We start from the raw sequence: 12,356 nt of genomic DNA, 5'->3' as shown, positions 1-12,356 counted from the left end.
GGTTCGCGTAGGAGCAGCATAGCGCGTCGGGAAGGATTATAATCGATCGAATTCTGTGTTGTTCTCGTAACCGTTACACAAAACGCGTCACGTGTCGCGGCGGGAAGGTTAAAGCGTATCGAATTAAACGTGTCGCTTCGGTCAAACTGTGAGTTGAGTGGTGAGTGATGACTAGCAAGGCGGATAAAAAGTTGATCGAGAACATGTTGGTTCGAAAGCGAGTGTGCGTAGCTCGAGACGTGATAGAGAAGTTCAAAGAAGAATGCAATGCAGATAGGGATGCAAATCAAATTTAGGTGAAGCTAGATACTCTTGAAAGATGCAACAGAGAATTTCTTGAGGCACAAGCGGAAATCGAAATGCTTGACAAAGCCGATGCGTTTGAACAACATCTCCAAATACGAGCTGATTTTGAAAATCGTTTTTGTGCGCCCTTTCATTTCTGATGTCCAAAATGGAGGTCCCGCAGCAGATCCTGAATTCAACAATGGCGAACTTTAGCCACCAGCCAACATCCGTTAGCTTTCATCATCGTCTGCCGAAAATTGATCTGCCGAAGTTTAATGAAGCGATTAGCGATAACAAACGGTTCTTGAAAAAGGAATTATTCAGAGGTTTATACGAGTTGCCATCGATAAGGCGAATAATCTGCTCAGGATTTAAACACGCTTGTTGGCGATTACCAACGCCACGTGAGCGATTTGTGTTCTCGCAAACGACAACAATTACTGACGGTTTTCCGTAAACTTAAACAGCTCTTTATTTCGCGTGAACTTATTATTAGGCACTCATACGACGCGACGCGGGACAAAACACAACACTTATCGTTCTTACTACATTTAACATTTTAAAATTTTTACCTTAAAACTCGACCGGTTTCGGGCGTAATACTGCCCATCTTCAGGAGGAGAGTACGACTGGTTACACTTCTTTATACGTTGTTCGTATACGTCAGAGAGCAAAGAGATGCTACAGGATTCTCCGCTTTAGTATGTTAAATAGGCAGGATGTGATGGGGGGATCGTCTTCGTTCATCAGCGGTTCTGTCGAATTACTGATGTGAAGCGATTCCCAAGCGTTTAAGTGGGACGTTTTCCTTATGTTTTTAATAATTTTCGCGTTTTTCCAGTCTATTTGGTGGTCTAAAGTTACGGTGTGGGCGGCTACACTAGATTCGCAGGACTTTGCATTATCAACGGCATGTTTATGTTCTTTGATTCGCACTTTCACCTTGCGTCGAGTTTGCCCGATATACACCGAGGGACAATTCTGGCATGGAATCCGGTATATTCCGGAATGCTCATCTGGGGGAACTTTGTCTTTTAAATTGCATAGCAAGTCCCGCAATGTGTTTTCGCTTTTGTGCACGATTTGAAAATTAAGTCTTCTCAGTGTATTTTTTATTCGGTTGGTTACTTTGGGGTAGAATGGTTAACTGATCCTTTTTATTTCACTACTTCCGGGCAATAGTGTGGTGATTTGTTGTTTCTCTTGTTTGCGTTTGTGCTTTCCTAGAATTTTGTCCACGAATCTTTTGTCGTAGCCATTTATTTCTGCTGCTTTGTATATTTGTTGCTGTTCTTTGGCAAACTCCTCGGCTTCCATTGGCACATTAAACAACCGGTGGGCCATGGCATGAAAGGCTGCTTGTTTCTGTCCCCCAAAGTGGTTGGAATCGGACGTTATATAACGGTCGGTAGACGTCGGTTTTCTGTAGATCCCAAACTTCAATGTGCCATCCTCCTTTCGGGTGATCATCAGGTCTAGGAAGGGCAATTTACCCTCAACTTCCCGCTCTACCGTAAATTTGATTGAGTTGTGGCGGGAGTTGAGCAGATCTAATGTTTGGGGTAGGTAGCGTTCTTTCACCGGGGCAAAAACATCATCCACGTATCTTTTCCATACTCGTGGGAAATAATTCTCTCTTCCCGCGGCCTCTTCGAAATCGCTCATGAAAACGTTGGCTAACAGCGGTGAAAGTTAGCTGTGTTAGGATCTTGGTTCCTGCTTACTTTCGGTTGCGCCGACGTCCAGAACCGCAAGTTTCACTGATGGTCGCTCGTAGATCTTGTCTGCAGTCCTCACGGTTGCGCTGCGTACTTGGCCGTTCTTACAGTTGACATCTACAACTCGTGTCTTAGGCCACGAGTTCCGAGGCATATCCGGATCAACGATCACCACCACGTCACCGATTTCGATAGGCTTAACAGGATAATGCCACTTGGTCCGGCGACTTATCGTCGGGAGATATTCGCGTAACCACCTTTTCCAAAAAATGTTGGCGTACACTTGCGAGGTTTTCCAGGTGTTAGATAACGTAGCGGGGCTCTCGGTGTACGGTACAAGAGGTTTTGAGCCGCTTGAAGAACCCAAAAGAAAATGGTTGGGGGTCAGAGCTTAGCTCTCGCTGTCCTCAATAGGTATATACGTGAGGGGTCGCGAGTTAATTATGCTCTCAACCTCCAGAAGTTTCTTCCTAAGAACTTCGTCGGTCGGCAACCTAGGCAGCTTCATGTTGTTCAGCGTCTTTTTGACGGATTGCACCAACCTTTCTCAACTTCCTCCCATGTGAGGGCTACTCGGCGGTAAAAAGGACCATTTGGTGTTTGGCCTAACAAACTTCTCCAACAGCTTATCCTGGTCCATGCCAAGCAGAGCTTCCCGCAGTTCCCGTTCTGCTCCTACGAAATTCGTTCCTCGATCGCTGTAGATCTCAATAGGTGTTCCACGGCGGGCCTCGAAGTTGCGTAAGGCCATAATGCAAGAGTTGGTAGTGAGCGAGTGAACGATTTCTATGTGTACCGCACGAACTACCAGGCATGTAATTAGCATGCCCCACCTCTTCTCGGTTCGTCTTCCCACCACTACTTGCATAGGACCGAAGTAACCAATTCCGACAGGGCCGCGAAAGTGCAGCGAGCCGTCCTAGTGGATAGTCTGCCATAAGGGGTGGTTGCGGAAGAGCACCGGCGTTCTTGCACCACTGACATTCTCGGCGAACTTTGTAACATACTCTGCGCAGTTGGGGAATTCGATAAATTTGGCGCAGTTCGTAAACCACGGTTTCATGATTGGCATGATGGTACCGCTCGTGGACAGACTTTACGACGAGGTGGGTAACTGCATGCTTCTTTGGCAGCAGTATGGGATTGGCCGTCGATGCGTCGATGAACTGGCAGCCCGCTATTCTATTGTAAATCGAGCTGCTTTTCGGAATCATTGCTTCCTTTACTCCTATGGTCGCCCTTGCGCACGTCAGCAATGAAATCTCCTCACCGAATGCATCTAGCTGCGCTTGTCGATATATACAGTTCTCCGCGGCTGCAAGTTCCAGCTAACTGAGGACTCCGGTGGTCCTATTAGTGCGCAGCCTTTTTCAACGAAGATTCTTGTAAAATCGCAGGCCGTATGCGACAATCCGTACAAGCTTTTCCCAGGTGGAGTATTTGGAAAAATTTATGACTGGAACACGGTGGGCGTGGATGTTTATAACCAGGTTCATCTCGTTGTCAGTTGATCCATGACTCTCCGGTTGATCTGGCCATGCGCTCTGCCGTTGCCACAGAAAGTCCGGTCCCCGGAACCACCGACTTGATGGTGAGAGATCCGGGATCTTCTGCCATTTCGTGCCTTCGTCCGCCACGTTTAGTTTTGTTGAAATCCAGAACCACTCCGATATGTCAGTGTTTTCCAGTATTTCGCCAACTCTTGCCGCTACAAATTTGCTGTATCTTCTATGATCTGAACGCAACCAACACAACACGTCTCGCGAATCAGACCAGAAAAACCGTCTCCGTGGCGCTATGCGGTGAGTTTCTCCAATACTATGCGCTAGACGCATACCGATCTTTGCCGCTTCGAGTTCCAACCGGGGAATAGACACGTACTTCAACGGGGCCACTCGAGTCTTAGCCGCTACGAATGCACATTCTATTACACCTCCGTCTTCGTATCGAAAGTAGGCAACAGTTGCGTAACCGTTTTCGCTGGCATCGACAAAAACATGCAGCTGGATCTCGTTGGTTTCGACTATAGAGCTTGTCGCTATTCGGTAGCATCGAGGAGCAGCAACGGATTCCACCTCCCGTAATACATTAAGCCACGTTTTGAGATACATCAATATATTCGCCAGCAGCCCTATGGGATCGAAAACTGACATCAGAGTACGAAGAACTTCTCGTTTTGTAGGCACCTGCTGACCAGGTAGCAAATATTGTCCACACCGCTTTGGGGTTTTGAACGTTAAAATGTCGCTGCCTGTATCCCACCACAACCCTAGTACCTTTTCGGTCCCCAAATCTTCGATCTGGTTTAGCTTCTTCTGGCCTATTCTGTTCTCGCCCAACGACGCCAGTACTTTCTGAGAGTTCGACAACCATCCACAAATTTCGAACCCACCTTCAGCATAGATGGAGCGAACATCATTCACAAGTTTCGTTGCTTCTTCCTCGGACTCCACACTGTACAGCATATCGTCCACATACGTTCCTTTGCAAATCGCCTATACAGCTCCCGGAAACTCGTCCTTGAAACGTTCAGCATTCAGGTTTTTTATGTATTGCGCACTGCTGGGCGAGCAGCTCACACCAAACGCATCACATATACCTTGGGGGCGCTTCCAGGAATTCCGTCATTACAAAAGAACTTTAGACAGTGCTGATCGGCGCTATTCATCAGAACTTGTAGGAACATTTCGCGAACGTCTCCCGAAACGGCTACTCGATACTCGCGGAAGAGATTGAGAACGTGAGGTAGTGGCGTTACTAGGTCTGTCCCCTTGAGCAGGAACGAGTTCAAGGAGAACCCCCCTACGTTCGCAGCTGCGTCCAAAACAATACGAAGTTTCCCGGGTTTATTTGGATTAAATACTGGAAATATTGGCAGATACCATGATCGTCCTTGGTGCGTATCTTCCTCCTGTGGCGACAGCTCACGAATGTACCACTTTGATTTGTAGTCCAATATTTTATCGCGGAACGCTTTCGCAAATTCCGGAATCCCGTCCTATGCGTTTGTCCAAACAGTAATGGTGCTTCAGGGCCATCGCTTTGCTTTCTGGCAAGTGTTCATTGGCGAATCGCCATAGTAGAGACGTCTCGTATCTGTTTCCTTTTAATTTCGTGCTTGACTGTAGAAGCATCGTCCTTCGACATCAATGTCTTTCCAGGGAGCTGAATGCCCAGACTGTCCAACGAGAAATAATCCTTGACCGTAGCATGAAGCGTTTCACATTCGCAAGTGTGGTAATTGTATACGGTATCCTCTCTACTTTTCGGCTTTGTTGCTAACGAGCATGGTCCGTAAACTAACCACCCTAATCGCGTTTGTACTGCTGTCGGTTGATTCTCACGACTTTCCCTAGAGTCCAGCGGGTAGTCTAGTCAAGAGTTATCTACACCCAGCAGGATTCGCGGCTTCACCCCAGTGTACGATTCTACAGGAATTCCAAATAGATACTGAAAGTGCTTCGAGAGATCCGAAATTGACATTGACTGGGACGGTAGGTCCAGGGTGCCCACAGTATGCACCTTGGAAAGATGAAAACGCTTGGCCGATTTCTGAACGCCTGAAATTTCAACCCCGCATTTCACTGAGTTTTGTTCGCATCTGCCCTGACCGCCAGTCCATGTGATGCACAGCGGAGTTTTCTCACCTTCCAGTTGCAATTCTTCTCATAGACTATGCTCCATCAAGGTAGCAGTTGATCCCGCATCGAGAAAAGCGTAGGTGTTGATCGAACGGTCTCTTCCAATTATGGTCACTGGAACGTACTTCAACAGCACACCTCCGAGTGCGCAATCATGTGCGTTACACGAAGCTGTCCGCGCTGTGTTATTTGGCTTTTTGTGTTTGCTGTCGTCGTGCAGCAACCGATGATGTAAAAAGCCGCATCCGTTTTGATTGCATGGAACTTTCCGTTCGCAGGTCTTAAAATGTTTCGTCAAGCACTTTCGACAGATTTTTTTTTCATTCACTAAGGCCCAGCGTGAATTTGGTGATATTTTCAAAAAGCTCCTACACTTTTCCAGACTGCCGCACTCACCGGCGCACCCCAGACAAGCTTTGCGATATGCCACCGGTGGTGGAGGTTGTGTTGCGTGCACATGAAGGTAGGCTTCTTCTCTTCGGCCTTTCTTTTCCGTATTCGGTTGTTTAGTCCACACTTGAGGTTTGCTAATTTGACTTATCGCTTCAACCATTTTTTCGAGCCACTCGTTGAAATCTAGTAGCGTAACTAACCCTTTCTCTTTCCGGTTAAAAGCCCATTGCATTTTTAAAGTAGACGGTAGGCTGTCGACAAGCTCTTGCAGCAACGTAACGTTGTACAGCCGTTCGTCCATTTGGCACACTTGATAGTAGCGCACAAATTCTGCACCGCAACACCGAAATCAACAGTAGATTCCAACTTTTCTGCTTTAATGGGTGGCATCGTTTTGATTCTCCTCACCATCGTCTCCACGATTGATTCTGGATTCCCAAACAAGGTTTTTAACCTGTTCATGATCACAGGTACATTATTCGGATGCAGAAGAAGACTTTTTACAGCATTCAAAGCTTTGTCGTACAGACTTCTCTCCAATCGATCGAGAACCTCGTCATTGCGGAATGCACACATTCTGATTGTTCGTTCGTATCTGATTGTTCGTTCGCCAATCCTCCGGATCCCCACCGAATCTAGGTAACTGCTCTCCGCTGAGCTGCTGCAATTGAAAGATTTGCCGCTGCTGAAGCACTCGCTGCCGTTCTTCATCTTGCTCTTGGCGTTTTTGCTGCTCAAGCTCCCACTGCCTCTGCTGGTCTTCAAAAAGCTTCCGTTGCTCATTGATTCGATTCGCCTCTGTCTCAAGCGTATGTCGAACACATCCATTACAGCTCCAATCGAGGTCTCGTATACTGTCATCCACATTCACACATTCGTAGTGATACCACATATCACACTCATCGCACTAAACCAATTTAATTTGTTCTCGCAAACGACAACAATTACTGACGATTTTCCGTAAACTTAAACAGCTCTTTATTTCGCGTAAACTTATTACTAGGCCGTTAAATTTTTCCTGAAGAAGAAATATATGTGTGAACAATTTTTAGTATCTTAACTATCGTTTTTCTAACATGTGTTTATGAAAGAATATACGTTTACTAGACTTACGTTTAGTGTCTTTCTCACTTTCCCGCTTTCACCGTCTGTCTGGCCGCCAAATGACCGCTGTTCAGAGGTATCAAGCCGCAATCTACCGATTGCCGAGCGGTGCTTGGTTGGGGAACCGAAGTTACCGGGAAAATGATGAATTTAGAGGGGAATCTTCTAATCCCAGTTTATCGGTTTCGTCCAACCACTTTTCTATTTTGTCCGTTTTTCCAATTGTTGTATCAGAATCACTCGAATCATCTAGCATTTGCTCTACTAACGCCAATCGCTCTTCAAGGTGTTTTTTCTCCAACGCTTGTCTGGCTTCTAACGCTTTAATTTGCTGTTCACGAAGTCTTGTCCGTCTTTTCGATAGCAATCCTATCAGCCGCGGAACTCGACTGTCCGCCCGTGTTTCGCATGGTATCATTCACGTGTTGTTCTGGAGACGTGCATTTCAGATTTCCACCTTGCTGCTTTGGAATCGCGCCTAATCGCTGGTCTAGTTGTTTCGGCGAACCACTAAGCACATTAAAAGCAAGTTCGCGCTTGGGAGCAGGAAACCCGCCAGAAGGATGATGTTACTTACGAAGAACTTGTTGACTTTCTCGTGCAGCATGTACGCATGCTTAAATCTGTGTCGAGTGATTTGCAGCACCGTTCACAACCAGCTACTATCAAGGTGGCCGGATTTGTTCCGAAGAAACCCTATCATGGTAAGTTCGTAGCCAACACTGCTACATCCGACACCAAAGTTAACACCCCTCAATGCCCGGCTTGCCCCGAAAGACATCTTCTGTATCAATGCCCATGGTTCACCAAGCTCTCTGTTTCTGAACGTCAAGAATTAGTTTGTCAGCGAAGCCTGTGTTGGAACTGCTTTCGTACGAACCATCAAGCGCGAGCTTGTAAATCCAAGTTTTCATGCAGAACCTGTTATGCAAAACATCACTCGCTGTTGCACGACCAAGTTGCACCCTCTAAAATATCGACAAAACCTGCTGTTACAACCGAACACAATGCGAAGCAACCTATCGCGACCACGTAAGAAGTTCTGGATCTGCAAATCCACCTGAAATTAGTCTCTCCATCCAATCAAACCACAGCACGGTGTTACTAGAAACGGTTGCTATTCACGTAGTTGATAAATATGGAAAATTAACACCAGTCAGAGCTCTCCTCGATTCCGGATCGATGTCTAATTTTATCACCAAGAAGTTAGCTAACGCCCTTGCCATCCGCCCCCGCACAGTAGATGTCGCTGTAGCCGGAATAGGTGATTCCGTTAAGCAAATAATACGCCAAATATCAGCTACGAACAAATTTTCCACTACCCTCGAGTTCCTCGTAATGAAGAAACCTACTGCCAATTTGCCAACGATACCGCTTAGCACAACCTCATGGAAAATTCCGAAGATCCAACTCGCGGATCCATACTTTAACGAACCGGGACTAATCGACATCATCATCGGTGGTGAATGCTATCACGAAATTCACACTGGGAAGCGCATACCACTCGGTAGAGGTCTGCCGCTGCTAATTGAAACAGTCTTTGGGTGGACAGTTTCTGGAAAGGTACGCATCAAATCAACCTATGCTCCACCCACCTGCTACATTTCGAATGTCGATAGATCGTTGGATACCGCTCTCCACGATTCTGGGAGCTAGAATTGGTACATCAAGGTCCGTTATATTTCGCTGAAGAAAGAAGATGTGAAGAAATTTATGCTAGCACCACCACTCGAACTCAATCCGGAAGGTTCGTCGTTCGTCTTCCTCGGTCTGAAGATCCGCAAGTCACCCTTGGCGATTCGCGCGCGATTGCCATTCGCCGATTTTATAGCCTCGAAAGACGCCTCGAAGAGATGCCACTGTCAGAACCGCCTACCTCGAGTTTATGGAGGAATATGCCAGCCTCCACCATATGCGAAAAATCGATCCAGTACCCGACAATAAGCCTCACTGTTATTTGCCACATCATCCTGTGTTCAAAGAGTCGAGCACTACCACAAAGGTACGCGTGGTGTTCGACGCCTCCTGCAAGACAAGTTCTGGATTTTCGCTGAATAATACACTACTAGTTGGTCCAGTAGTTCAACAAGACCTACTCTCGATTGTGATACGATTCCGTTTCCACGCTGTAGCCCTTGTCGCTGACATCGAAAAGATGTATCGACAAATTGAAGTACACCCAGACGATCAACCACTACAGCGCATTCTCTGGCGTGCCAGCCCATCCGATCCACTCGATACCTATGAACTTTGCACAGTTACGTACGGAACTGCGTCCGCTCCGTTTTTAGCAACACGCACTCTTCAATATTTGGCACAGGTAGAGGGGCACGCCTACCCAGCTGCAGCTGATGCCGTTAGTAACGATTTTTACGTTGACGATCTGTTGACCGGTGCTGATGATCCACAAGCTGCTAAAGCTATCCGTCAGCAAGTAGCAGCAATGCTTAAGACTGCAGGGTTCGTGATTTGCAAGTAGACCAATCTATTTCAACACTAGGTTTGGTTTGGGATATAAAATGTGATATGTTTCGCTTCAACGTCCAGTTACCTCTCCCAGCTGCCGTTCTCACGAAGAGGAAGGTGATATCGTATATTGCCAAAATATTTGACCCGTTAGGTCTTGTGGGTCCCATCATAGCTGCCGCCAAGATGTTCATGCAGCGGTTGTGGAGATTGAAAACAGAAGATAAAAAACCATACGATTGGGACAGACCACTCCCACCAAAGTTACAGGATACTTGGAGGCAATTCATGCAACGCTTCACGTTCTGGATCAATTGAGGATTCCCCGCTTTGTTGCTGTGCCATCGGCAACGAATATTGAACTTCACCTTTTCTGCGACGCGTCAGAGTCCGCTTATGGAGCATGTTGTTTCGTGCGTTCAGGGAACTCCGAAGGTGTTAACGTACAGCTGCTAACCTCAAAGTCTAAAGTGGCACCCATCTCTACTAAACACACTATAGCCAGACTAGAATTGTGTGCTGCAGAACTTGCAGCGAAAGTATACCAGAAAGTTACGCAAGCCATAAAGATTTCTACTAACACCACGTTCTGGTCACATTCAACCACAGTGCTTCAGTGGTTGAGATCGCCACCAAACCGATGGAAAATCTTTGTGGCGAATCGTGTATCATTCATCCAAACGTCTACTGAGGTAACCAATTGGAGACATGTGCCAGGTGTAGAAAATCCTGCCGATGAACTCTCACGTGCTTTGCAACCCACAGAAATACTCACACAAACCAGATGGTGGAATGGTCCGGGCTGGTTAGCTCTCCCGCCAAGCAGTTGGCCGCATTCAGTGGTCCCAAATCAAGAAACTATTCATGTCGAAGAAGAAACCCGTACGGTAGCACTGATATCAACCACCCTGGTTTAATCACAATTTGCTGATCACCTGTTTGCCAGATATTCGTCCTATACAAAACTTCGACACGTCATGGGCTACTGTCTCGAGTTTATTTGTCTATCTCAGAAGAAAACTCCGAAAGTATCCCCCAATGCATCTCGGATGCTATCCACAATAGATCTCAAAGCAGCAGATCACGCACTTGCACGTTTAGCTCAAGCCCAGCTCTATCCATATGAGCTTGCTCTGTTGAACTGTTCAACGAGATGTGAGAATGACCTCAAGTCATCGCCACTCAAATGGTTAAAACCGTTCATGTGTGAAAACGGTCTGATTCGAGTTGGAGGTCGCCTGTCTAACTTTGATCTTCCTGAAGACACGAAGCATCCAATTGTCATCTCCGCAAATCATCCGTTGGCAGAGATAATCGTGACTTACTACCATAAATTGCTCTTGCATGCTGGTCCCCAGCTAATGCTCTCAACTATTCGTCAAAAATACTGGATAATTGGAGCACGAAACCTAGTCCGCCGTGTTTATCATCGATGTATCAAATGTTTTAGGCAAAAACCAGTTTTGATCCAGCAAACCACAGCAGACTTACCGAAATCCCGAGTGTCACCATCCCGACCGTTCTCAGTTAGTGGCATCGATTATTGCGGTCCCGTATATTTGAAATCCGCAGTCCGCAGACACGGACCAGTCAAGGCATACATTGTTATCTTTGTCTGCTTCACAACGAAGGCTGTTCATATTGAACTGGTCTCTGACCTGTCGACATCAGCTTCCCTATCAGCTCTCCGGCGGTTCGTAGCTCGTCGTGGTCGTATCCGTGAACTACATTCCGACAATGGAACCGTATTTAAAGGGGCATCCAACCACCCACATCACGTGTTTGAAATGCTAAAATCGAATGGAACCGAACGAGATCGAATTGTCGCCTGGTGTGGCGACAACGAAATTGAGTGGAAATTCTCACCACCTCGAGCCCCCCATTTCGGAGGGTTGTGGGAGGCCGCAGTAAAATCTGCCAAGTACCAACTTCTGCGAGAAATAGGCCACACAAGTATCAGCCAGGAGGACATGATTACTCTGCTAGCACAGATTGAAATGTGCTTAAACTCGAGACCTTTAACACCGATTCCTGGTGAACCCACTGACCTCGAAGTGTTAACACCAGGCCATTTTCTGGTCGGCTCAAACATGCAAGCAGTTCCCGAGCCGAGTCTTATTCACACTTCGGAGTCCCATATAAACCATTGGCAACGAACGCAGAAAATCTTCCAGCGCATTTGGGCACGCTGGTATCCGGAATACCTAGCCCAACTACAATCCCGTGCGACAAAAGGTTGCAAGCGTCCTGTTCCAATTGAAAGGGGACGCATAGTCGTTATCAAAATGATAATCTACCACCTGCGAAATGGCCCTTAGGTAGAATCGTCAAACTCCATCCAGGGAAAGACGGCGTGACTCGCGTCGTTACCATCAAGACAGCGGTAGCAGAAAATGTCGTTAGACCGATAGCGAGAATCGCTATACTGCCATTACCAACAGATGCTGAAGCCACCGGTGTATGCTGAAACTACAAAGATCGGTAGAGTAGTCCGAAACTATTTCAATGCGTATCTGGAAAGCAGACAGGTGATTAGCGTTCCATTTAATTTAAAAACCCTGTTCATTCTACCGGGTCTTTTGTTGTTTACAGATGAAAACGGTACACAACCGAAGATCACCCTTACCTGAATGGAGACAAACAAACGATGTTCCACGGAGGCGAATGAACATGCTACTATCGTCGAGTTTCATTCACTGGAGCTGTCATCGTGAAAACTTAATGAATGATGAAAGAGATCTGAAGG

General features: G+C 46.7%; 2 protein-coding genes across 2 annotated transcripts; one reads left to right on the top strand and one right to left on the bottom strand.

The window, feature by feature from the left end:
• Nucleotides 1-3,376: 3,376 nt before the first annotated feature.
• Nucleotides 3,377-4,471, bottom strand: LOC129719975 (uncharacterized). The gene has a single exon (XM_055671379.1). The coding sequence runs from the start codon at nt 4,469-4,471 to the stop codon at nt 3,377-3,379; it is 1,095 nt and encodes a 364-aa protein (XP_055527354.1).
• A 6,116-nt stretch (nt 4,472-10,587) lies between these two features.
• Nucleotides 10,588-11,928, top strand: LOC129719974 (uncharacterized). Its single transcript, XM_055671378.1, has one exon. It carries the CDS (start codon nt 10,588-10,590, stop codon nt 11,926-11,928), a length of 1,341 nt encoding a protein of 446 aa, XP_055527353.1.
• Nucleotides 11,929-12,356: the final 428 nt, after the last annotated feature.

The sequence above is a fragment of the Wyeomyia smithii genome, chromosome 2 (assembly GCF_029784165.1).
Source record: "Wyeomyia smithii strain HCP4-BCI-WySm-NY-G18 chromosome 2, ASM2978416v1, whole genome shotgun sequence".
Classification (NCBI taxonomy): Eukaryota; Metazoa; Arthropoda; class Insecta; order Diptera; family Culicidae; genus Wyeomyia; species Wyeomyia smithii.
The sequence above is the reverse complement of the archived record's forward strand: the minus strand, read 5'-3'. Positions and strand labels throughout refer to the sequence as shown.

What these genes read in the sequence shown, in the direction of transcription:
- LOC129719975 (XM_055671379.1), bottom strand. Translation starts at nt 4,471, where the DNA reads ATGCTGTACAGTGTGGAGTCCGAGGAAGAAGCAACGAAACTTGTGAAT.
- LOC129719974 (XM_055671378.1), top strand. Translation starts at nt 10,588, where the DNA reads ATGGGCTACTGTCTCGAGTTTATTTGTCTATCTCAGAAGAAAACTCCG.